Raw genomic sequence first — 22,811 nt, 5'->3', positions numbered from 1 at the left:
ATCCTGACACGTTCTTAGTGATAGGAAGCTAATGGCTTTCCCGTGTGTTTGCCGCAGCCCATGTGACAAATCCTATACGGGAACCGAAGGAAAGGACACTCGCGCACCTGTTTGTGGAAGGGTTACATAAAAAGTCCTGCGACATATTTTAGCATCTACCAGTAAGCTGAGCAACTTGACCTGCTTTGGACTTCAGAGGACATATGATATGAAATTAACATCAGGAAAAAAAAGAAAGACATACTAACATGAAAAAACACATTTTATTGCACTTAAGTTATAAGAAAATAAAATTTCTAAGTGAATCAAACCATAGACACAATCCCTTTAAAGGTTGTTTTCTTCCATCATGTCAGGTTGTTACATAACTAAAATTAACCAACTGGAATCTGATTGTTTTAAATCAGACTATAAATAAAACAAAAAAAAGGGGGGGAGGGGGAGGAAAAAAGATCGCCTAGGATACAGTGTTAAACCACTTTCACAGTTCAGCTTGAGTTGTGGCTCTTGGAGAATGAGGCAAACCATTTGACTCTTTCATTTCTCATTTTGTTTGCATGTGACATCTTTACAAAAACTTAAGTTTTTGCTCTGTCAGTTCCTCCCAGCAATAACTGTAACAGTTGTTTTTTTTCTCAAATACTGTAAAACACTAAGACTGACCAGCAACTTTATTTTCATTTTTGTATTTTATAATATTTTTTAAAAATTTTGTCAGTTTTTTTTAATGTATGTTCATTCCATTCACCACAGCCCTCACAAAGAAAAATTTCCCCACAGAACAGGCTGCAATAGCTTTGTTCTAAGGAATGTGTTTTAATTTTTGCCCAGAAAAAAGAAAATAAGCTTTGCACACACACTCAATTCTTTATTTGCAGGCAAACTTCACTCTTAATTGTCTGAAACTCTTCCACTCTCAGCCTCTTAGAGGCACAGTTGGCTCAAGTTTCAGTGGCAAAAAGTCTTTTTCTGTAACCAAACTAGAGCAAATTTGGAATTCAGTCTGGGACTAAAACGTCACAGCAGAAAAAAAAATAAAAAAAAATAATTTGCTTTTCTTTCTTTCATTTAGCAGCATAAATAAGTTTGGCCACTGGGAATACAGTACAGGGGTGGGACAACAATCCCGTAATTGAAGACCTACTTCTAGCACCAGCATTGCGAATTAAATCCATCAGAGGACTCTCAAAACCCAGGACAACTTGCCACCTCAGAGCAACTTATGCGTTGAAGAGTGTAGATGGAAGCAACAGTAAATAGATTAAACAGAGGCTAATACTGTGATTGACATTGGCAATGGTTGGCAAAAAAAAGAGGAATAAAAGAAAAAAAAAGAAAAAGCTCTGATAAAACTGTACAAAACAATTCACAGTAATATTTTAGCTTTTCCACACCAGGAATGGACTGTTTGTTTTTTTTCATTGCAGATGCTCTCTAGTTTTTGAAAGTCAACCAGTGACTGCTCGTAGAGGTTGGAAGGGACCTCTGGAGGTTGTCTGGTCCAACCCCCTGCTCAGAGCGGGGCTGAGGGAGAGCACGTTGCTCGGAGGGGCTGCCGGGACCCAGGGTGGCCCAGGGGTGCACGAGCAGGCTTGCCTGTGCAGCTTCTTTCAAGATCTTTGTGGTAAAATAATCTGTTAACAAGAACTGTAAGAATTTTTTTTTTTTCACCTCCAAATTACTCAAGGAGCAGTTGGAGGAAAGTAAAGAAATAATTGCACCTGGTTTCACTTCAAAAGTCGTATTTTTGCAAAGCTGCCCCGGTCAAAAGTGTAGCCTTTTTATGTGACGAGACAGCAAATGCCTCTCTTGTCAGTTATAGTTTGTCATCTTTGTCTTCTCCTTCATAGTCTGTAGGTCTTTAGGATCTGTTGCCCCAAGCCAACATCCTGCACCACCAAGGACAAGGGATTTTTTTTCCTTTTTCTTTTTTTTCTTTTTTCTTTTTTTTTCAGGGGGAGGGAAAGGAGAACATCGTCTACACGTTTGGACAAATTCATCTTTCTGCCCTTCACTTCATATCCACGTCAAAGTCCAACACCAGCAGCTTTGTTTCCTCAGTCCCGTTGCGGCTCCCAACTGCACACACTAGCTTTGTGTTAGAAGCTCTGATCCGCCACACGACGCCTCCGCTTCCCCCGCTCTCCAATGTGACTAGATTTCGGATAAATTCACCCGTTTTCAAGTCCCAAAGTTTTACAGTCCCATCATCTGAGCTGGTAATTACAAAGTTCTTGTTGAACTGTAAACAGGTCACAGCACTCTGATGCTTGTTGGGACCTGTAACAGTAAACCAAAACATTTTTATTTGTAATTAGAAAGCAATGTCAGACAGCACTGGGTATAAAATACATACCTAGCTATTTGCATACAGCTGTTTCTATCTATCAGATGCGTTAACTCAGTTTTTGTGCATTAAAAGGTACAAGAGTCTTGCCACGCTTTCAAAAAGTGAATGCAGGTATAGAAAAATCCCCCGATATTTCCTTCTTTGTTACACTGATTACGTCATGTCGTATGCAAACAGTAGGGCAAATATGCACTTGGACACTCATGAAAACGAACTTAACCATCCAGAATGAGGTGACTGCTGTAAGTGCTTGTCTCCAAGTCCCTTGGAAGTGTTACTACGAGATTATCAGTAAATATTGACAGTTATATACTGATGTATAAATACATACTGTTAAAACAGCACAGTCTGCTTTACAGGGAAATTTAATTTTCTGCTCCAGCCAGCAATGCTGCATATGCTATATGGGAATGATGTAAGACCTTTTTTGTGGGGGGAAACAGAACAATGTGTTTGCGTGCATGATGCCCAAGTGGCAACTGTCAAAATGGAAACAAAAACCTTTCTTCTTCCTGAAAAAAAGAAAGCGTCTTCCACTCATTTCTCTTGATTTATTACAACAGACAGTGTACTTTGCCTCCCGATCCAATTAATCAGTAGGCTTTGAAACATCCAAGTGACCCTTAAATAAATACGTTGAGTGACTGTTTTGAGATGTCATTTCCTACATATTTCTGTGGCTTATTAGGCTAATATACCCGTAGCAAATTGCTATCAGTCCAGACCATCTGCCTTTCATAATAGGCAAGTGATTTGAATAGATTAGACTAAATACATTTTGTTCTTCTAATTCAGACAAAGATCATACAGCTGTCATCAGAAAAATATTTAAGTTGTAAGTGGTCCGTGCTTCTTTCTTTTTTATGTAATTATTTTAAAGTGTTTTTTAATATAGAATCTGCAGCATGGATTACTGCAGGCAGCTTGATTTACATGCAGGTAGTTTAAGCTCACCTTGCAATGTCTGTAAACATTGTCCTGTTTTAATGTCCCAGATTTTGACCGTAGAATCGGCATTCCCAGACACGAGTATATTGTCCTTGAGTTCCATTCCACTTGTGAGGGACTGGTGGCCTGTTAGCGTGTGAATGCAGTTGCCCGTCTCCACATCCCAAACTCGGATGGAAGTGTCAAGAGATCCACTCACCACATGGATACCATCAAACTACAAGAAAGGTAAATCTATTACAAACAATTATATTAGGATCTTACGAAGAAGGCTATTAAGCATTTAGTTCACTAAATGCAACATTAGATACCATATATATATTCGGAAACTGCATTACAAAGTAAGAATTCAGTCTAAGTAGAGATGGCCACGTTTGATACCAGAGCAGGTGATTCATGGTCAGTGCAATTCCTGTTGTAGACACGGGCTATGAGGTACACGGTTTGAGGAGAAAGACTCTGAACCACCGGGCTTTTACATGTAATACAACTCCTTTGAACGCAACCGAATGAATCTTGACTCTACTGCAGCATGCAACACTAAGGGAATGTCGTTTTCCTAATAAAGATGTTAATATGCCAAACCTGCTTTTCACAAGTCAGAGGGTCTTTAAGCTGGAAAAGGGCAGCAACATTAATCCAGAATTATCTACGCAAAGCCAAAACATAGGAAAATGGAAGGAATGTAATTGAAAAATGCTGGGTTTAGCCATTTTATAATCATAATTGTGTGCAGTAAGGAACTTTTAACTTCCTAGTCATTGTAAGGAAAGGCATACAGGATAACATGGACGTCCAAATTCTTAGATTTTTCTGAGCATGTATTATATATAAAATAAAAATATGTAGAATGTGACCATGTAAGGAAATCAGCTAAGAGATGAGATGCTACTGACCAAGAGGACTGAACATGGAGAGAATATAAAGGTGGAAAGTAACTTGAGTGATAGTGACAATGACGCAAGAGTCCAGAATTCTCAAAAAAGGAAGGGAAAGAGCAGTAGAATAAAACCAGTGGGCTTCAAGGAGGAATACTTCAATAAATTGAGACTTCCTTCCTGTGAGGTTTTTATGTATCTATTCTCCGAGGGGAAGAAGAGTTCAGGAGAGTTGGCACCTTCTTAAAGACACAAACTATCCTTGTGTGAAGGAAAGATAGGAAGTGTAGTAAATTACCAAGACCCAGTTGGCTAAAGCAGAAGGAATTGTACAAAAAGTAGAAACTAGATCAATAGATGTGTTTAAAAGAGCACACTGGGACAAAATCAGAAAGGCAGGGCACAAAAGACGACAAAACTAGCAAGAGCCATTAAGGATGATAAAACACTATTCTGTAATAACAAACCAACCAAAAAAACCCCCAAAAAACCCAAACCAAGAAAAACTAGACAAGAGGAAGGCCAAAATAAAAACCCCTCATTTATGCTCAGTGGGAAGGAACCACCAAGTGAGGGCAGCTATTTAACTTTGTTTTGCTTCAGTCCTCAGCCATCTGAGTGTAGGCTCACAGCACTAACACCACTGACAACCAAGCACAAGCTTTTGCTAGAACAGGGGAAAAAAACACATAAGGCAAGTTGTTTTAAGACAATCTCGGAGACATCTGCTGCTATCTTTGAGAACCCATGGAAGACAGACAAGGTTTCAGATGGCAAATACAATTCCTTTCTTTACTGAAGGAGATGATGAGAGGAGATGGTGAATTATGGATTGGTCAGCCTACCTTCAATTTCCAGAAGGAACAAACAAATAATCAATCTGGTTGTAAGCCCTTAGCAATGCGGTAAGTAGCAGCAAACAGATTTGCGGGAAAATGATCTTAACTGGTACAATTTTTTTTCTGTGACAGAGTAAAAAGCCAAGTGAAACAGCAGGTGTCTTAGTTGCGTTTTCACAAAGAGGGAGGCAACTTTGACGCAAGGATACTATCCTGTTCAGAACTTTGTTCACAGCAGGGTTGTAAGTATCAGAGAGTTCCGCAGGGGCGGGGTGTCTGGCATTTAGTATTTTCATGAGGGTTTGGGTGACATTTGAAATAGTAGAACTAACCCAAAGCAAAGAGCGTAAAAGTCAAGAGAAAATTGTGAAGATCTGAGCTTGGCAGGGAATGAATGAAGGTACAGCTGCAGCCTGGGAGAATGAAGGCTGGGCAGGAGTCTTTGTCACAGCTCGGGCAATCTGACACTACTCGTCCGTTCGGGCTGACCGGTATCTAATAATGGTGAAGAAAGAACCCAATTAAGGGAACTCAACTACCTGAGACTGCTGCTTTTTATAAAACCTGCAGAAAACTAACATCATAGATCTCTCTAATCAAACACGGTTGAGCATGGCATCTTGGTTCAAAAGAATGTAGATAGTGACTGGCACATACAGACTGGTTGTCTACTGCACACATGGCATTTCCGGTGAAAATATACTAAAAAACCCCACTCTGGTATCTGAAATAGGGGTATGCTATATAAGGTGTGTAAAATAACTTTTCACTTCTAGTAAGCATTGACAAGACTTTGACTGGAATTTTGCATCGTGTTTTGGGCACCCTGCTTTCAGAAGAGGATGTGAACTGAGTTCAGATAGAAGGATGAGGAGTGGTAAGTAGCCCAGCAGACTTGTTGGGTGGAAACACTACAGAATGTTTTTCTTTCCTAAACAGAACTAAACCAGATTGATGTAACAGATTTTGAGTTCTTTCCCGCAAATTAATTGCATTCCATGTACATAAGGTATTCAGAAAGAGAGCTTTAAGGCTGGGCATCAAGAAAAATCTTTACTCATTACTACAGTCAAACAGACAATGGTTTGGAACAGTGGTTGAGCTGTATCCACGAACCCTGAGAATCCGTGGATTACTTCAAAGGCAGCTAAGAAATTTTAAGAAAACACAACGTGGTCAGTAGTCTTCAGCTGCTGCGTAAGGATCTCTGGAAAACGTGAGGGGGGGCTACAACTGGAGAAATACTGAGGTATAATAGAACCTGCCATGGTTCTGTGGGGACAGGGAGGACAGGAGGGTTGTTCAGCCTGATTATTCTCTTTAGGGAGTTCTGCCATTTGGGGCTATCTCAGGCCAAAGGGCAGGAGCTCACCATGCAATTTTAAAGAACCTTTCTGTCCCAAAACTGTAAGCACCTGTAGCCTCCTGCCTCCCAGAAATGTTTTAGAATACCAAGTTCCATTTACAGGGTGTAAATAGTATCAGTGTGTGTAACATAACCCAATTATTTGATCCATTATTACTACAGTATCAGAGCAAGTCATGAATATTCATAGGCCAAAACAAGAGCCACCTGTGAAGATAAGGGAGAATAACATATACTGTTCCCAAACTGCCCTAGATGAAATACAACCTTCAGAATGTTTTTAAGAGATAGGTAGGCAGTATGGCATTTTTAACTTGTTTTGCTCCTTGCCTAGAGAATCCTCCTCAGCATATGAATGTAAGAGAAAGCTGGAGATTTTCGATAAATTGTACTACATATTTTGGGAAAGGAAACCGATTAGGTATTTTGTTCAGATTTAGTCTATTACGGTGAGAGATACCTTATGATGAAGCATTTAAGAAAAATGTCTCTAGCACTGAGCTTCGCTTTCTGAGCCACAAACCAGAGTAGTTGCACGCTGAATGCAATTTCCCGATTCTGAACTGTCTTTGTTAATTTCTTTTTCAAGTCCTGCCAGATTGTGGTGAGAACAGGCACAAGCATGAAATTAATTTCTTTCGCCGTTCAATGCCTGGAAGTGATGCTTTGACGCTATGAATGAACAAGATGATCTTTTGAGTTGGTAAAGGTAAGAAGAGCCTACATGAGGTCTGTGTCTATCTTTGCCAGCACAGCTCTGATGAGCAGTCGGATGACTGGTGGGCACTAGAGCCACGCCAGAGAGCGGTACCACAATAACCTGCGTCTACAATAACAGGTTTCTGTTGACAAAGCCTCACAGTTGTAGATCTGGCCTCTGCTCAGAGAAGAAGTAGTAGTAGAAGGCTGGAGATTGACACTGGGGCATTAAAATTTTAGGTTCAGCCTTACTGTGAATTACAGTTGGAAGGTGGGACTACAAAACATGGATAAACAGTTCTGCATAATTCAGAACATTAATCCAGTAGGTTTTTTAGTGGATTTTAAATTAATATATAATCTGATTTATTTAAAATAGTAACATTAGAATTTCCTGGGGGAAACCAAAACCATAGCTCCAAAATACATGCAAGATTTCAAAAAAACCCCAACAACCCAGAAAACTACTTAACTTGCTGGTATAGAGATTTGGGCTTTACTGTACTGGGGGCTTTAAAAAAAAGGTCTCTAAATTAAGACAACATATAACTAGTGTAACAAAAAAAAAGAAAGAGGGGAAATATCACAGATGCCTCTATATTCTTGTGGTCTGTATAATTTTGGAGTAGGTACCCACAATTTAACAAACAAGGTGAAATAAGCCAACTTTAAATGCTACCTAAGGAAACTAAAGCAGCAGATGAAGAACACATACCTGTAACGAGTAGACTCTGTTAGTATGCCCTTGCAGCGTGTGCAGACAGGTCTCTGTCTCCGGATCCCACACTTTGACCATAAAATCATATGCACCACTTACAACCCTTCTGCCATCATACTGAACGCACCGAACCGCAGCTACGTGGCCCATCAGAACGTGTAAACACTGGCCTGTCTCTATGTCCCAAACTCTCAGTGTAGCATCTCGAGAACCGCTGACCACTCTGGAGGAACAAGAAAACCCGTCCTGTACTTAGCATTGGACATAAATGTATTAGAACAATTAGGCTAGGCTTGGGTATAAATTAGTTATGAGTTTTAATTTGGGACATTTGATAGCAAAGATCTGGTTTGGCATGACATTTTCTTGGGGTCGCAAATGACTTGAGTGTTTTTCTTCCTTGCTCTACTCACCTCCTCAGGATCCGTCTATCTGATATAATTAGCAATCAGTATGTAAAAGGCACTTCGTTCCTGAACAGCAAAACAATGCCACAAGAAATTATGTGGACGGTTGTATCTATCTATGAAAGCTTATGAATATGCTGAGCTCAAGCCAGTGCTATGAGCGTTCTGTTTTTAATGACTGAGTTAACTAATTATAGCAATTAAGCAAAGATGATCTTTAGAAGTTTTAGTAAAGTAACGGTTATTCTGCTTGACTTTTTTCAGTTTATACTTTTAAAAGCTTTTTTAGGCAAGAACAGAAGTGAGAAGGAATTAATATTGGTGGAAATGATAAAGAAAAACCCCATAATTCTTCAAAAAAGAAGAAATGCAACCAACAGGCACTCTGGCAACAGCTCCATACCACAGCCAAGTAAAAGAGCTTTGCCAATGCTCGTTGAATCAAGACATGGTTTACTATTGCAGAAATTATGATATAATCAGTTAACATTTTAATCAAATACTGCAGTGACAATACTTAAAAAGTCATTCTGTAAAATGAATAAAAGTTTGTAGCATTGACAAAAAGGAGAAATTATGCCGAGTGTGGGAGACTGGATCACAGCCTTAAAACCTTAACAAAGAATTAGTTTGGAAATAACATAGAATGTGACTTTTTATAAAGTACATGACTCAATTTTCTGTTCTTTAATTGGTATGCTTATGCTTTTGCTGCTATTAAGCATCTCCTCCCTTGTGTTGATTTATGTAGCTTAGAGTGAATGCTTCGCCTGGTTTGTATTTCACTCAATGTTGGATGAGATACCCAAGTTGAACAGGCATTTTCAGTGAATACAAGTGTATGTCACAAGCCAAACCGTGGCTGTAGCTTTGGACAAAGCCATACCTTTTCTCATAGAGATGCATGCAACGCACGGTGGAGGTGTGTCCGTACAAGGTGTGTATGCATTCTCCAGTCTCAGCGTTCCAGACTTTCAACGTTCGGTCTGTAGATCCACTGATGATGATATTGTCCCTCATCTGTGATGACCAGACTCCGCCTGTGTGCCCAACCAGTGTTCTCAAACACTGAAAAGAAGTATTTTGCTTAGTTACCCTTTTGACAGAGCTGAACTGAAGCTTAAGAAGAAGTAATCTAGGAGCTAACAGTAGTCTCTCAGCCAGAAGACCCCTGCAGACTGCTTTGCAATTGAACTAAAAAAATCCCACCTTTTAGAAAATACTCATCAAATTTCTCTCTCCATTGTCAGTACTTTGACTGTAAGGATTTTTCCGTATCATCTTCCCCTTCATAAACTAAACTGTCTCTCCAAATTTCTCAATACAGGGCACGTTTTGCAGCCTTGAGTCATTTTCCCGGCATTTTTCTGAGTCACTGCAGGTTTTCCAATAGCTTTTTGAAGCATGAGTGTTGGAACTGGAGAGAGCATTCACTTAGTAGTTTTACCACTGATCTATAGACTGTATACTGTTATTTTACTTTTCTGTTTGTTTATCCAAGAAACACTGCAGTCTGTAAGCCACAGCTACAGCATTGATACTGCAAAGTCACGTTTCAAACCTTTTTCAGACTTTATTGTTGCCCAGGAGAGAATCCCACGCTACATAAGCAGAGCCTACTGCCTTTGATCCCAAATGTAAGACATGATTTCTCACCACGCAGAGACAGTGTTTGCTCACACCTACTCCTATAAAGCCTCTGTCACTCTGGAACAATGACTTGTCTCCGTCTCTCAGCCTGTATTCCTTACAAGTAACGACTATATATGCTTTCTCACCAGGCAGCAATAAGTGCTAATTAGCACAGCCAAGAAGAGATCCTTGCAAGACCCCTCTAGAAAGATACTCCATGAAGATTCTGCATTTACATTAACAACATGATCTCCATAATTACCCACTTTCTAACCCATTTAAATATGTGCCATGTTGATTTTTGCATTGCTCTATTTTCTTCCGTCGTGTCATGGGGATACAGTCTTGCAGTGCACACAGCCATCTATTTCTGCACTATTATTTTTATCAGTCAAACCTGTAACTGCACAAGAAAAGAGGTCAAGACAGATTGATGATCTCTCAGTAATCTAATGCTAAGTGGCATTAATTGCTGTGGCCTTCCTTTAACTGTTAGTTGACTCCTCTTGACGTAGTCCAGTATTTTGTATCTGAGATAATATATCCTAAACACCCAGTCTTTCAGTTTACTCCATTTAAAGACTGACACGTTTTAGTTTTCTGGCCATCCTTTGGATCTTCTCCTTGGGCTCATACCTTTTGAAAAAACACCTATTTTACCCCACAGGTTACTTTAGAAAAAAATCATCAAATACAGATTATCTGGATCAAGTGTAATAAGAAAAAAAAAAACCATAACTTTGGTAGCTGTTGTTTAACATCCGTGTGAGTTTCTGCTGAAATGAAGTCTTCTATCATTGCTGCATTTTGTATTTCCATCACGTGAATTTTCTCCCAAACTAAATATTTTTTCTGCATCAGTGATATTATACTAATTTCTGTTGTTAATATCCTGTTCCTTCTAAATGAAAATGCCACGATTTTTTTCTGTATGTAGATTTCCTGTTCTTTAACATTTTTTACCAGTCTTCTGCAATTCCTGGCTCCTAGCTTAATTCACTGCTATCAAATCCATCTTTTTCAGTTCATAGCTGTTATTCACTTTTACAGTTCCTTTTTTTTTTTTTTTTTAATTTCAAATGATTTGCTCATATTTTAAGACATCATCCTTCTAAAGCAGTAAGAACACAGAATCCTTATTTTGGGCTTTACATCTGTCAAGGGGATTATTCAGTCATGTTCATTTGCACAAACCAACCTTTAGGGTCTTTTTATTTTATTAATTCTTCAGCACCAGTAAGCATGAGGGCTGATACAGCACTCTTATAATTTCTGTCTGTCTTAAAGGTTCAGGGTAAATAGTTACACTAGGATTTGTAATTACTTTCAAAAAATTACTGAACCTGAATTGTTAAATCATGCTACTATAATCAATTTTATGTATTTAAAGGAACATTTTGCTGCAAACCTTTTACATCTTAAACATGTTACCCTCGATAGCTGTCCTGTTGTTCACCTATCATTAAACAAAGGTAAGGGCACACAATACTAGTCTAGAAGGAAAAAGTAGTTTCCTGAGGCCTTTTCTGTATCCTTGGAGCATGGTCAGTCAGTCACCTTCAAACAAAACCTCTGTGCGCTGAGTAGTTGTGATGTTCTAATGTGAGTGAAATGTTCAGTACTGTCTTTTTGATTGCACATATTGTTTTGCTTCTCTAAGCCAAAATTAAATTATTGACGCTTATTAAATTCCTGCCTGAGCTGGATCTAATTTAATAGGAAATATTTAAACCTAAAGCAAGTTACTTTTTTTTTTTTGGTGGCTCAGCAATATAGTAGCATAGGAAAAAAACCACAAACTCCGTATTGTAAATCAGAGCCAGTACAATGAACACCCCATTTCAATAACTTGAAAACAACAGAAAGAATGCTAGAATACAAGTGAGAAAGGGAGATCCAGAGAGGTAAAAGCAAGCTAAATTAAGCTTTTAAGGAAGAGAACATATCCGTCCAAATTCTTTAGTCTCCATGTCACAAACGCCTCCACAAGAATAGCAGAATTGCCAAGAGAACAAGGATCTATGCCAATGGTAACAGGAGCAGCGTTGCAATTTCCCATCAAGGTGACTTTTTTGAACAGGACTAGTTTCTGCACAGGAAAAGATGACCCAAATGGTTACCGGCACTTTTTCCAGTTCTTGCACCAGACGGCACTGAAGACCGCTCTGTGGTGCGGTCTGATGGCACAGCAGCATTTTTGACATCCCAGTGCTCTACCTGTCACTCATTTCCTAAGGAATTTGGCAAAATAACTGACTTACCTTGCCTGTAACCGCTGACCACACTTTCAGTGTGTTGTCATCAGAGCCGCTCACTATTCGGTTCCCACAGAACTGCAGGCATGTGATCACGTGGTCATCATGGCCTTTGAGCACCTGACAATAAAGGACAAGGAAACATACAGTCACAATTTAACACAAGAGATTAGAGAGAAGCAGGAGAAACAAAGTGCTCTTCTGATTCATAAATTATAAAATGCTAGAGTTGCTTCAGTAATAATAAGGCCCCTTAATCCCATGTGTCAAGTCTAATTTACCGCCAGCTGGGCCCAAAGAAGGTATTTTCCTTCTTCCATGGAGCGATACTGCATTGCTTAGCAAGCACACTACAGTTATTGTCAGCCTCCTAAAAGTACCAGGAAAAATCACTAATAAAAGTAGGCTGAATTAGTAACCGGACTGCTCAATTCCTCCGCAGTTATTCCCTCTCTTTTTCAGTTGCGTGACTTTTACCTTTTAAGAATTGTTTCCATCTTGAACAAAAAGGGTGGGGGGTTGTATTATTTGCTGCCTATTTGTATTTTGGTGGTCAAGGCTGACTGTATCTAATTTTTTTTTCCCCTTACCAGCCAGGCAATTGTCATCTATTAAATGCCGGGCAGCACCAAAGTCAAAAACTAGGAAACCGTTAACTCAAACACAAACAAAAGCAATAATTTAATGTGCTGGAAAGGTGGATTGGAATGTTGCTTTAGAGAACTGGGATTTTCAGTGCTTGATTTGGGAAAAACTGCAATTCAGTATATTTTACTGCAATACAGCAAAAAAAAAACCTCTGTATCAGAATACACAGGATGAGGATTTTTTTTTTTTTTTTAGTTAAGACATCTGAACACTTTTCAAGATGTTCATCAAAATGAAATGGGCATTTGGATAATGCCCAAGGCTGTAATTTTAATAATAATTCCAAGATAAGTTGATGTGGCATATCAAGGCAAGAAATACAGAGCTGTTGCCAGAGATGTATGTAAGTTACAGCCAAATAAGCAGCAGGATATAGCCATAGGTTTTCCAAGGGAATTTTTTTGTTCTTATTTTTATTATTTTGTTGTACAGTAATCAAGAAAACAAGCAAATTGCCATAAAACCTTAATAGGCTTTGAATATGGTTTTTCTTCATGTTTCTGACTGCTTGTTCAATACCAGGTTTGATTAGACAGTTACTATTTTATTTTACAAAAGGTTTGAGGCATTGCTTCATATCTTCATATTGGAAAAGACGTAATGATAGTATCAATGTCATTAGAGAATTTTAATATTTTAAAAAAACTCTTAGCACAGAATGGAATTATTGTCTTGTGCTGCTCAATTTAGAAGAATATGTATAAAAATAACGCATGACATGATCACAGAATAGCTTATGTTGTGACATGGCCCAACTCTACAAATACAGACATATATATGTATTTAGAGAGTATATGTGTGTATTTTAATTTTCAATGTAAGTATTTCCAATCAAGTTTCTGAGATTATCTGTCTCAAAGAGACTGGCATATTTATAGGAATTCATTAAATTGTACAGATTTTTTTAAGACAGCAGTGAAAGAATTCTGCTGTCTGAAGAATCACATTTTGATTTGCTAATATAGTGCTCAGAAATTAAATTAAACCCAGGGTAAACTAAAATATGAATGATTTTTTTTTTTCTGTAACAATACACTGCTTTTTGTGCATGGATAGTCTGGCTTGTCCGAAGGAAAAAAAATAACCCCCAAGTTGATCCTGCTTCGTTCATGGCAGCATGCACACAGCTCAGAAACTTACCTTAGGCGATTTTAGTTCTCCTCGCCGCCAGTTGGTATCAATCCTGTGTTGTCTAATGTAGGCGCTTTTCCACGGACTGTGTATAAAGCCTGGTTTTATTACTTTCCTCCTCTTGATGTGTAACGGTTCATCAATCCCTAAAAATTATTTTTTTTTGAAAAGCAGGGAGGGGGAGAGATGAGGCCACCCCAAAGAAAACAGCTTCTCTCCCTCCCAAACCTCTACCGTGACCTGACATGAAATACTGCATTGACGTAACAACCTCCCGCATGCCAGTATTTGCATCATGTGTCAGTGACACCACCCTGCTCCTCAGCTCTATACCACATCTTTCCTTGTCATTTAGCGTAATCATTACTGTAATTGTGGCTGAAAAGGCTCCAGTTCATCATTCCTTGCTGGCCGCCTTCTAGCTTGGTTTTGAATCCCCCCCTTCTGAGGCAATGCAGCAGAATAGTGCCTTTTTCAAATGGGAATTGCCCAACAAACTCCATAACCCCTCGTACGCGCATTCTGGAACCCTTCAAAAAGCAAGCCTTTCTGTCTGCAGTCCTCCTCTCCGGTCACCCATCTTCATTACCTTTAGGCTCACTGTGACGCTTGGTATTAGTGAGCTTTGAATTCTTTATTTGAAAGGCTTTGTGCTCTTGGCACTGTCCTCTCCTGGCTGGACTTTAAGTCTAGCTATGCCCTTTCTGAACTGATGCTTAAGCAGCAGTGCCTCGTTTTAGCCTTGCTACTACAGATATATCTTTATTTTACAATTCTCTCACCCATCTCTCTTCCCTATGCAGTTCCTCTCTTCACCGCATCTCATTACGAGCAAGAGTCTTGTCTCTTGCCAGTACGTGGATTTCACTCTTCTGCTTTTTAGCCTCTTCGCTGGTGTCTCTATCTGCAAGTCTTGAATTCACTGCTCCTTCGTATCGCTGAGCACCTCACTAAGTGTAAGCAGGCTACAGTACTCGTTTGTTTGCGCTCTCATGCCTGGCCATATTCATTTTTTTTACTTCTAAGATCACAAATGTAGGCACATTCCATTCTCAATTTTTTTTTTCTCATTCTGTCCTCATAATGCATTTTCACTGAAATTTAGACGAGGAGAATCTCTAGAGAAGATTTAAGAGGTTAGACACCTGGTTTCCACTGCAAAAGAAAACTAATTAATTTAGGTGCCTTTACAAATAGCCAGCGACATTCACATTGTCATGTTGTTTTTTTTTTTTAAAACCTTGACTCACAAGTTCTTGTCTCCCCACTCAGAGGCAGCCCGGACAGGACCCTGTGTGTTTGCCCATGTCCAAGAGGGATACTGCTCTGAGATCCCATGCATGTGCTCTGCCCCCAGAATAGGCTCCTTGGTCATATATTTCTCCTTAAAAAATAAAAACTTACATTCTTCATGTGCTCAAATATGTGGCTACTTTCCTGGGAGCCTTTTTTGCCCATTCGTATTGCTTCTGAATCACTGTATCTTCTTGATTTGGCATGGGCAGGCAATATCCACGACTTGTGGATTGTGTGTCCCTCTCTAAGCAATCAAGTTAGCACCTTCTCCCCCTATCGTGTCATTTCTCTGTTCATTTTCCTACAAATGATGTGAAATTACTGCATCGCTTCTACCCAACCACTGAAACAGTTTTCCCTCCATGTTATTTACAAACTGCAAGACTCTCCTCCTATCATTTTTACACCTTGCTTTGGTTGTATTTTGAATAAAAAAAATCTTTAAAAAGCAAAAATAATTGTATTTTTAAAACATACACCTAGCAGACTTTATAAATAGGATGTTTAACTCTAGTTTAATTTCTAGTACTCCATGGATTATTTCTGCTTCTGACTTTCAACAGAGATACACACTGCATAGCTCAAAGCATCGCTAGCAGTAAATTTAAAGTCACACGAATTGCCTTCATAAAACTTTAAGCTTATTATGTAAATGAACTGCACTTTTTACGACAGCAACACTTTGACCATTACATCCCTCTTTTTTGCTCAGCCTTACCCTCCTCTTTGCATTTCTCTCTCCAGAGAAGATTATCTTCAGCCAGAATTCTCCAGTAACGACATGTCTGGGCTGCCTGCAGAAGGTCCCTGGGTTCCAGGAATGACAGCACATACAGTGCCAGCTGTAAAAAAAAAAAAGAAAAAGTGTATTTTCTGCATTGCTTTTGAAAGGAAAAGTGAAGTAACTCCAAGTATTATCACACATCAGGGGCTGAAATACAGAAAATTGAAACAATAAATTATTAAACAATCTCAGAAACTTAACAGAGCTATGGCTTATTCCAGTGGGCACACGAAGTATAACAATCATCTTAAGTAACTAAATCCATACAGATCACATCAGAAATGATTCTTGTATTTGCAGGAGAGAAGATGTCAGCTGAAATCACTATTATTTTTAAAATGTAATCCACATTACTTTGAACCACTAACAGAATTAATTATTACTAAAATAATTATGTCTGTGTTATTTTAGCTAACAAGTAAACCAAAAGTTATTTTGAGAGTTTAACTAGAAAGTAAAACACTCACCACGTGAGCAAACAGGAAAGTACGTTGTGATGAATAACGTCACTCAGTAAGCTTAAATGCAGAAAAAAAGTAAATGCTACGTGCGCTGTAGTTCAAAAGCACTCTGCAGCTGTAGGAAATGCAGCAAATGTATCGCTCCTTTTCTGATTGGAATGCAACCACACTCCTAAGCGGTGTTACAGGGAGTTTTACAGACTGGGATGGAGAAGGATTGAAATATGCAACTTCAACACTGTACACAGTACGTTACCAAAAACACGTGGCGAATCCCAGTAAGCACCAGAAGATAAACAGAGGTGAACTTTTCCATGTGACAAAATTAAAGGTTATTGGGAGAATTCAGACCTCAGTCGACTGAGCTAAGCCACATAATGACCACGATAAAAACCCCCAAAATCTCCATAAATATCTTCAGATGTACTGAAGGCTTAAGCAGGGACAGAGGCATCTAAAACACAGCCCAAAACCCAGGGACAGCGATCCTTACGGGTGCAATCATCAAGTACAGCTTTTCTACTTGACAGCAACAATGCATCTCCCCAGTCATGGAAAATGTAAGAGGCAGGAAAGTCCCTTCCAGGGCTAAAAACTCTGCAGAAAGAACAATAGTGATAAAAAGCGATGCAGAGACCTACTTACATGCTGAAACAGCAAGGTCTTTGGCAGTAGCTAATAGGATGCAAAGTTCTCAGGGAAATCAGATCATCCACTTTTACTTCTGCTTGACATATCTTTTTGAGTTTAGGATTTTTTTTTTTTTTATTTACTTTTTTAGCTAGAGTTAGTTATGATGTATATAAATAGAACCTGCCCTTCAAAGCAGCACAGACTGAAATTCAGTAAGGAAGTCATAACTGTAGGCTGTTGACCTCAGCAGATTTTTGACCTTATTATGTGAGAAACATTTACTTTCAGTAATCTAGTCCAGCCAGTGACTGAACAGGAAATAAAAATTCAGTATGCCAGAACTGTTTGCATTTTTGACTGCACACACACCTTCTTTGCAAGTCATCACCTGCAGCTTGCATTGAGCACGTAGGACTCCACATTTCAAGGACCTGTGTCTTAAGTTACACATTAGATCCTGTACGCAGGAGGGATCTTCCTTCTGTCCCTACTCGGGGAGCCAGCATTTAGGATCTGGTGTAAGGCTCACTATTACAAGAGCAGCAATTGTACCCATCCTTTTAGACTTTCTGTCTTAATTCCTGGTACGGGAAATTATTTAAGTAGTGCCATTTCCTAACACGCATCAGATAGTCCTGCATGCAGCAAGACTCACACATGAAAGAGATCCTTTCCATTTTTGCTGGATGTTCCTTAACTGACAGCAGAGTTTGTTTAAATATCACTTGTCCGATCTGTACAGATATGGACGCTTGCTAAGATGGTATTAATTAAAACCTGCGAGCCAACTGATTCTAAACCAGGTTACATATGGGTGACATTTATTTTAGACTATATTTATCTAAATAGTCATCAAGGGTCAACACAGCCCACAGTTGACTTTAAGATTAGCAGTGCATAAAAGATGACCTCTCTTTGTCTCAGCTCATGGATCTAGTTATAAGAAAACTTCAGGTAGCAAAGACCTCATCTTTGACTCAACTGTGACTACTCTCAGCTGTAGTATTAGTAATACCCAATAACAAGCCGTCTCTCGCTTTTTCTTCACTCACACACGTGGCACCAACAAAATTTCTTTGGCTGATTTCAGCAAAACTCCTCTTCTGTTGGTTTCTAGACCTGGTTTTCACAAACAAGTAATTTCAAGAATTATTTCTAAAGTTTCAGCAAGAAAACAAGAGTATTCATTTCAGATTAATTGTTTGACTGCATGTTTCCTCAGGAGGAAAGCAAACATTGTCTTGGTTATTCAGCTATTAAGTTACTGTCTTTGCATTGCTGAAATTGTTTTTGAAGAAAAGCCCTCCTGTCCAAATCATTTTCTTGTTCTGGTTAGGTAATAAAATCACTGCATTGCATCCAACAGCACTGGAGATAACTACAGATGTTAATGCGGAGTGACAACTCAGGAGAGCCCACTTTCACAGGATGCCGCTTTGATAGGGAAGCCTGTTTACAGAATTACTGACCCTAAAACTTATTCTTGCCCCCAGAGCTCAGTTCGTCACCCCCTGCTGCAGCCAGCGCAAGTAGCTGGGGTCACATCACTTAGGAGACCTGGGTGAAAAATGATCTTCACAAAGGAGAGGAGATGGTGGAGTTAGCTCAATGGGGTTTTTTGTTTAACTCGGTTAATTTTGGTGACAGTGACCAGGGGTTAGGAAGGTAAAATTATCGAAGCCAGCTTCACCAGTGAAGTCAGCCTTTCATGAAGCTAAGCGCTTGGCAATATTCTGGTTTCAAGAGGCAAGAACAAACACTAAAAATAAATTAAACAAATTAAACACAAGTAGCGTACAATGGATTCAAGAAACATAAATGAGAAAGGAAGTTTTACAGCTAAATAGCGTATCTTCTCTGTGAAGAAATTACTAAGACTGAAATAATAACATGATCATTAGTTACAGCATAACTAGATGGCTGGTTGTACTTGAATTAGTTTTGCCACTAAATCATGCAAAGACAACTGAGCTGTGAGTTACTGTTACCAACTCTGTATTAAAGTTCCACATTTAACAGATGCAGAAGGGGCAAAGTATCTTCTGCCTTCTCAAAATACAAAGTCTTTCTGCCTTCCTCTGCCTCTGAACTAAGGCTGCTTTGGGCAGCTCCTCTAGAAACATGGCAACCAGGCAGAGGTCTTCTTACTAAACTCTTCTCCTCCCCCAGTGTCCTTTCCATTTATGAAGGCGGCTGCCACAGGCAGTGCTTCTGTAAATACTCATCTCATCTCATGTGTGCTATGTTAATATTCGTTGCACAAATTGCTTCCAACCCTTACAAATGCTACCCAGCAAGGGAAGGCTAGGACACTTCCTTGTGAAGATACGACAGTATATAAAAGGCAAGAAGGTCTTGTATATCCAAGTATTCTACAATAGGATATAGACCTGAAAAAATGTCAAGAAACAGAGATACAGAACAGTCTTTAGGCAGTAAGATCATGTTAAACACACCAACCAAATACTAGCACCAGAATATCTTTTAAGAACTTGCCTTGTAATGTGTTAGTAACTAAACACTTACGAAAACTTCAGCCCTCATGAAAATGTTCACATGGAAAACCCAACATGCGGTAGATCTGGCAAAAGAAAATAGACTTCCTCCCCACTCCAAATAACAAAACTGTTTCCAATTCCCTAAAATCAATCAAGGTCAGAAGCACCATTTCTAAATGAACTAAAACACATTCATTTAATAATTGTAGCAAACTGGGTTTGTATTTCTCATATCCACCCTCATTTTCTCGTTGCAAGGACATCAAGAATTACTCTCCTGTGGACAACATTTAGTTACACACGCTGAAATCTAAATCTTGGTTTCTCTTTAACCAGATACAACGTGATCTGATTTGCAGAAAAGGACTTACTGTAAGATATCTGCTTAATGACGGTTTAGGCTTTATCCTTAGTGAGAAGTGCTTTTCTGGGTTTACTTTTGGGTTTTTTTGGTAGAGATTTTAGGGCTCAGTTTGTTTAAAATAAATTCAAAGATAATATTCACAAAAAAACGCCACTTAAAGCATTGAACAATAATGCTTATATTTACAGAATAACGTGCAGAAAGGTCTTGCATCCAGAGGAAATCTTTGTGCATGTGTGCCCTAAGAGAATTAGTTCTCAAAACCAAAAGCACAATCAACCCAATTAAGATTCAGAGATATTTTTAAAGCTACTGGGATTTTGTTTAAAGGAGTCGTCTGTACTTCCAGGTATCCAAATGCCTATCAAGAGATAAAGGTATGTTAATCTGAAATTACAGTAGCCATGTTATGGTAGTGTACCTAATTGTGGACCTCTTTAACATCAGTTTACATCACTGTTACCAAAACTGAAGGCCGTAATTAGCATGGAAGTTCTTAAAAGATGGCAGCTGATGCACTGCGTTGTCCAATATTATCCTGTATTTCTCACCTCTTTTGGGAGCAAGGAAATGAAGTCTCTTTGAAACTGGGGCTCTATCACTTGCATCATGTGTTTTACTTGGGTTGGTTCACAACTATCAATCAGTTCATCTAAAGCAAGTAATTTCTCTGGTCCACTCCAGCTCTGCAAGAAAAAAAAAAGAAAAAAAAAACCAAAAACCAGTAAGCTTACTTTAATATACTAGTCTGGTGTATATGAATAAGTGCTGTTGCTTTGCCAAAAAAGCAAGTTAAGTTTCGTTGTCGACCTATGTACAAGCATATAAAAAGCATATAAAAAGCCAGCAAGATAAATGCTCATGTTAATTACACACAAATGAGAAGTTAATCAACACAAAATATGGAAAATTGCTACATTGATTCATAAGCTAAGAAAAGATTTTATACACACCCATACCGATTAGCAATTAAATAGATAATATTTAATAATAATAATTAAATTAATTAAGCTTTTTTGATGAAATCTACACACATATTACTGACAATAAAGGGGTTGCAACAGAACGCACTCCCTCTCTGTCTTTCTCCATTGTGCATGCAAGTGAGATGATAACTTTTAACCTTTATGTTTCATCCAGCAGACCAAAAACTTTAAATGAAACAACAGGAAAGGAAAGGAAAGAAACTTTCTCTAAAAGTAGCTTGTTGCCTGCTTATTACTACGATATGTCCCTAAGTGACAATGCTGTAATTTCAGAATCCTGGCTATAAACCAATGTATATTTGGTAAGTATCAATTTACACTTGAATAAACAGGGATTTTTGATTGGTAATTTTCTTACTTCACATTTTTACTAATGGGCACCATAAAATTTGAAGATTTTAATAAGGCACTCCTCTGAGAGCGTAGCAGATTAACAACATCATTTGTAGAAAAAAATTAATAACTGAATATGCTCCACGTCTGAAAAGCACGTCTTAAACTCATCTGTGCTCATCAAAGAGTTTTGATTTGTTATGTGAAAACAATTTGAAGAAAAAAATTATTTCTTGTGGAAAAAACAACAGCCACCGCTAACTGATTTAGCAGCAGAATTAGAGCATGAATAAAGCCTTAGAGAGGAGAGAAAATGAGACAACACAGTTTTTGAGAGCAGATTCACATTCATATTCCTGAATGTCTTCTAGAGTGACATTTACAAGTAAATTAGCACATACAAATGATAGTACAGTTATGGCAAGAGGCTAACTGAAATTAAAAAAAAAGGCAAGATACCTTACAATTAAGATTTCTGTATTAATCTGCCACGTGTCTCAGGACCTTTAATACTCATGCTCTAAATTTTTGTTCTCTGGATTTGATTCTGACAGTTAACTCTGATCTCTGCAATACTACGTTTGTATATTGTGAAGTTTCTGCAGAACAACGAGGCAAGCGAAGAAGGTGGAATTTTTGAAAGTGAATGCAGAGCAGATAAATACCCCACTTTACTCAACATAGAAACATCACAGTGTTGCATAATTTCTCCCTAATTAAAATGTCAAAATACTTGGAATGTCAAGAAAAGTATCATTTAGCCACATGACAACCCACCTGACTTTCAGGTGACCCCGTTCCATCCGTGCAGTGAAAGCAGCTTCGAGCTGCCTTACTTACGGCATGAGTACCTGCCGGGACAGCTGTAGCACCTTGCCCACCCCAGTGACACGCTCTTGCTCTACAGCAATGAGGTGGCAGATAGCGGCCAGCCTACCCTAACGGAGGAGTTAGCGCCTGTGACCTGAGCCTTTGCACGTGCTGTGGGCAATTGGTGAGGTGGGCTAAGCCGGCAAGAAACTATTCCCCATCCAGGCGTGGGTACGTAGATTGTCACCATATGAGATGGGGGTTTCTGTGTCTCACATCCAATACCTCAGAATATTAAAAAGAAACAAGAATGTCTCAGCATAAATTGCAGCAGTGCTGTTATAAACAGCTTTTACTATAAAACACTCTCAATAGAAACATTTGCATCACAGAGCAGTTCTCCATAAATCCTGCACTGAAGAACTGTTTATCTCACCAACTCTCCAACTGCCGTTTGTTTCACTAACCCAGAGCTTAGCTGGTGTGAGGTACAAACGTTTGCAATCTTTAATCTCATCTGCCAACCGTGTTTGAATTTAGGAGAATTTAAAAAAGGGAAAGTAATACCTGTGCTACTTCCTTATAATATAAATTTCCAGGGTCAGTCTACCCTTAATTTATAAGCAGCTACATTTATTAAATTGGAACAACTCAACCTGAAGAGCATTGGTTTTTGCAGTGGCAAACATTGCGAGCAGTTATGAACAGGTTATTGATTAGTAACTTCACTATACACTACCACCTTAATCTGTAAACTCTCTTACTTTGGTTACAA

General features: G+C 38.8%; 1 protein-coding gene across 4 annotated transcripts in view; it reads right to left on the bottom strand.

Annotated features, from left to right (window-relative positions):
* Positions 1 to 256: 256 nt before the first annotated feature.
* FBXW7 (F-box and WD repeat domain containing 7) overlaps positions 257 to 22,811 on the bottom strand; it is a 187,142-nt gene continuing 164,587 nt past the window's right edge. For 3 of the 4 annotated variants that reach the window (XM_054824366.1, XM_054824368.1, XM_054824367.1), the window contains 8 exons: positions 20,459 to 20,593; positions 15,886 to 16,009; positions 13,881 to 14,017; positions 12,099 to 12,212; positions 9,092 to 9,273; positions 7,796 to 8,021; positions 3,305 to 3,515; positions 257 to 2,280 (listed from right to left, as the gene is read on the bottom strand). In XM_054824366.1, coding sequence (XP_054680341.1) covers positions 2,012 to 2,280; positions 3,305 to 3,515; positions 7,796 to 8,021; positions 9,092 to 9,273; positions 12,099 to 12,212; positions 13,881 to 14,017; positions 15,886 to 16,009; positions 20,459 to 20,593 — 1,398 coding nt within the window. In that variant the 3' untranslated portion in view covers positions 257 to 2,011. Of the gene's footprint in view, positions 2,281 to 3,304; positions 3,516 to 7,795; positions 8,022 to 9,091; positions 9,274 to 12,098; positions 12,213 to 13,880; positions 14,018 to 15,885; positions 16,010 to 20,458; positions 20,594 to 22,811 lie in introns of those variants that run through there. The other variant, XR_008576916.1, reaches the window with a different exon arrangement.

The sequence above is a fragment of the Grus americana genome, chromosome 4 (assembly GCF_028858705.1).
Source record: "Grus americana isolate bGruAme1 chromosome 4, bGruAme1.mat, whole genome shotgun sequence".
Lineage (NCBI taxonomy): Eukaryota > Metazoa > Chordata > Aves > Gruiformes > Gruidae > Grus > Grus americana.
This window is presented reverse-complemented; position numbering and strand designations above follow the sequence as displayed.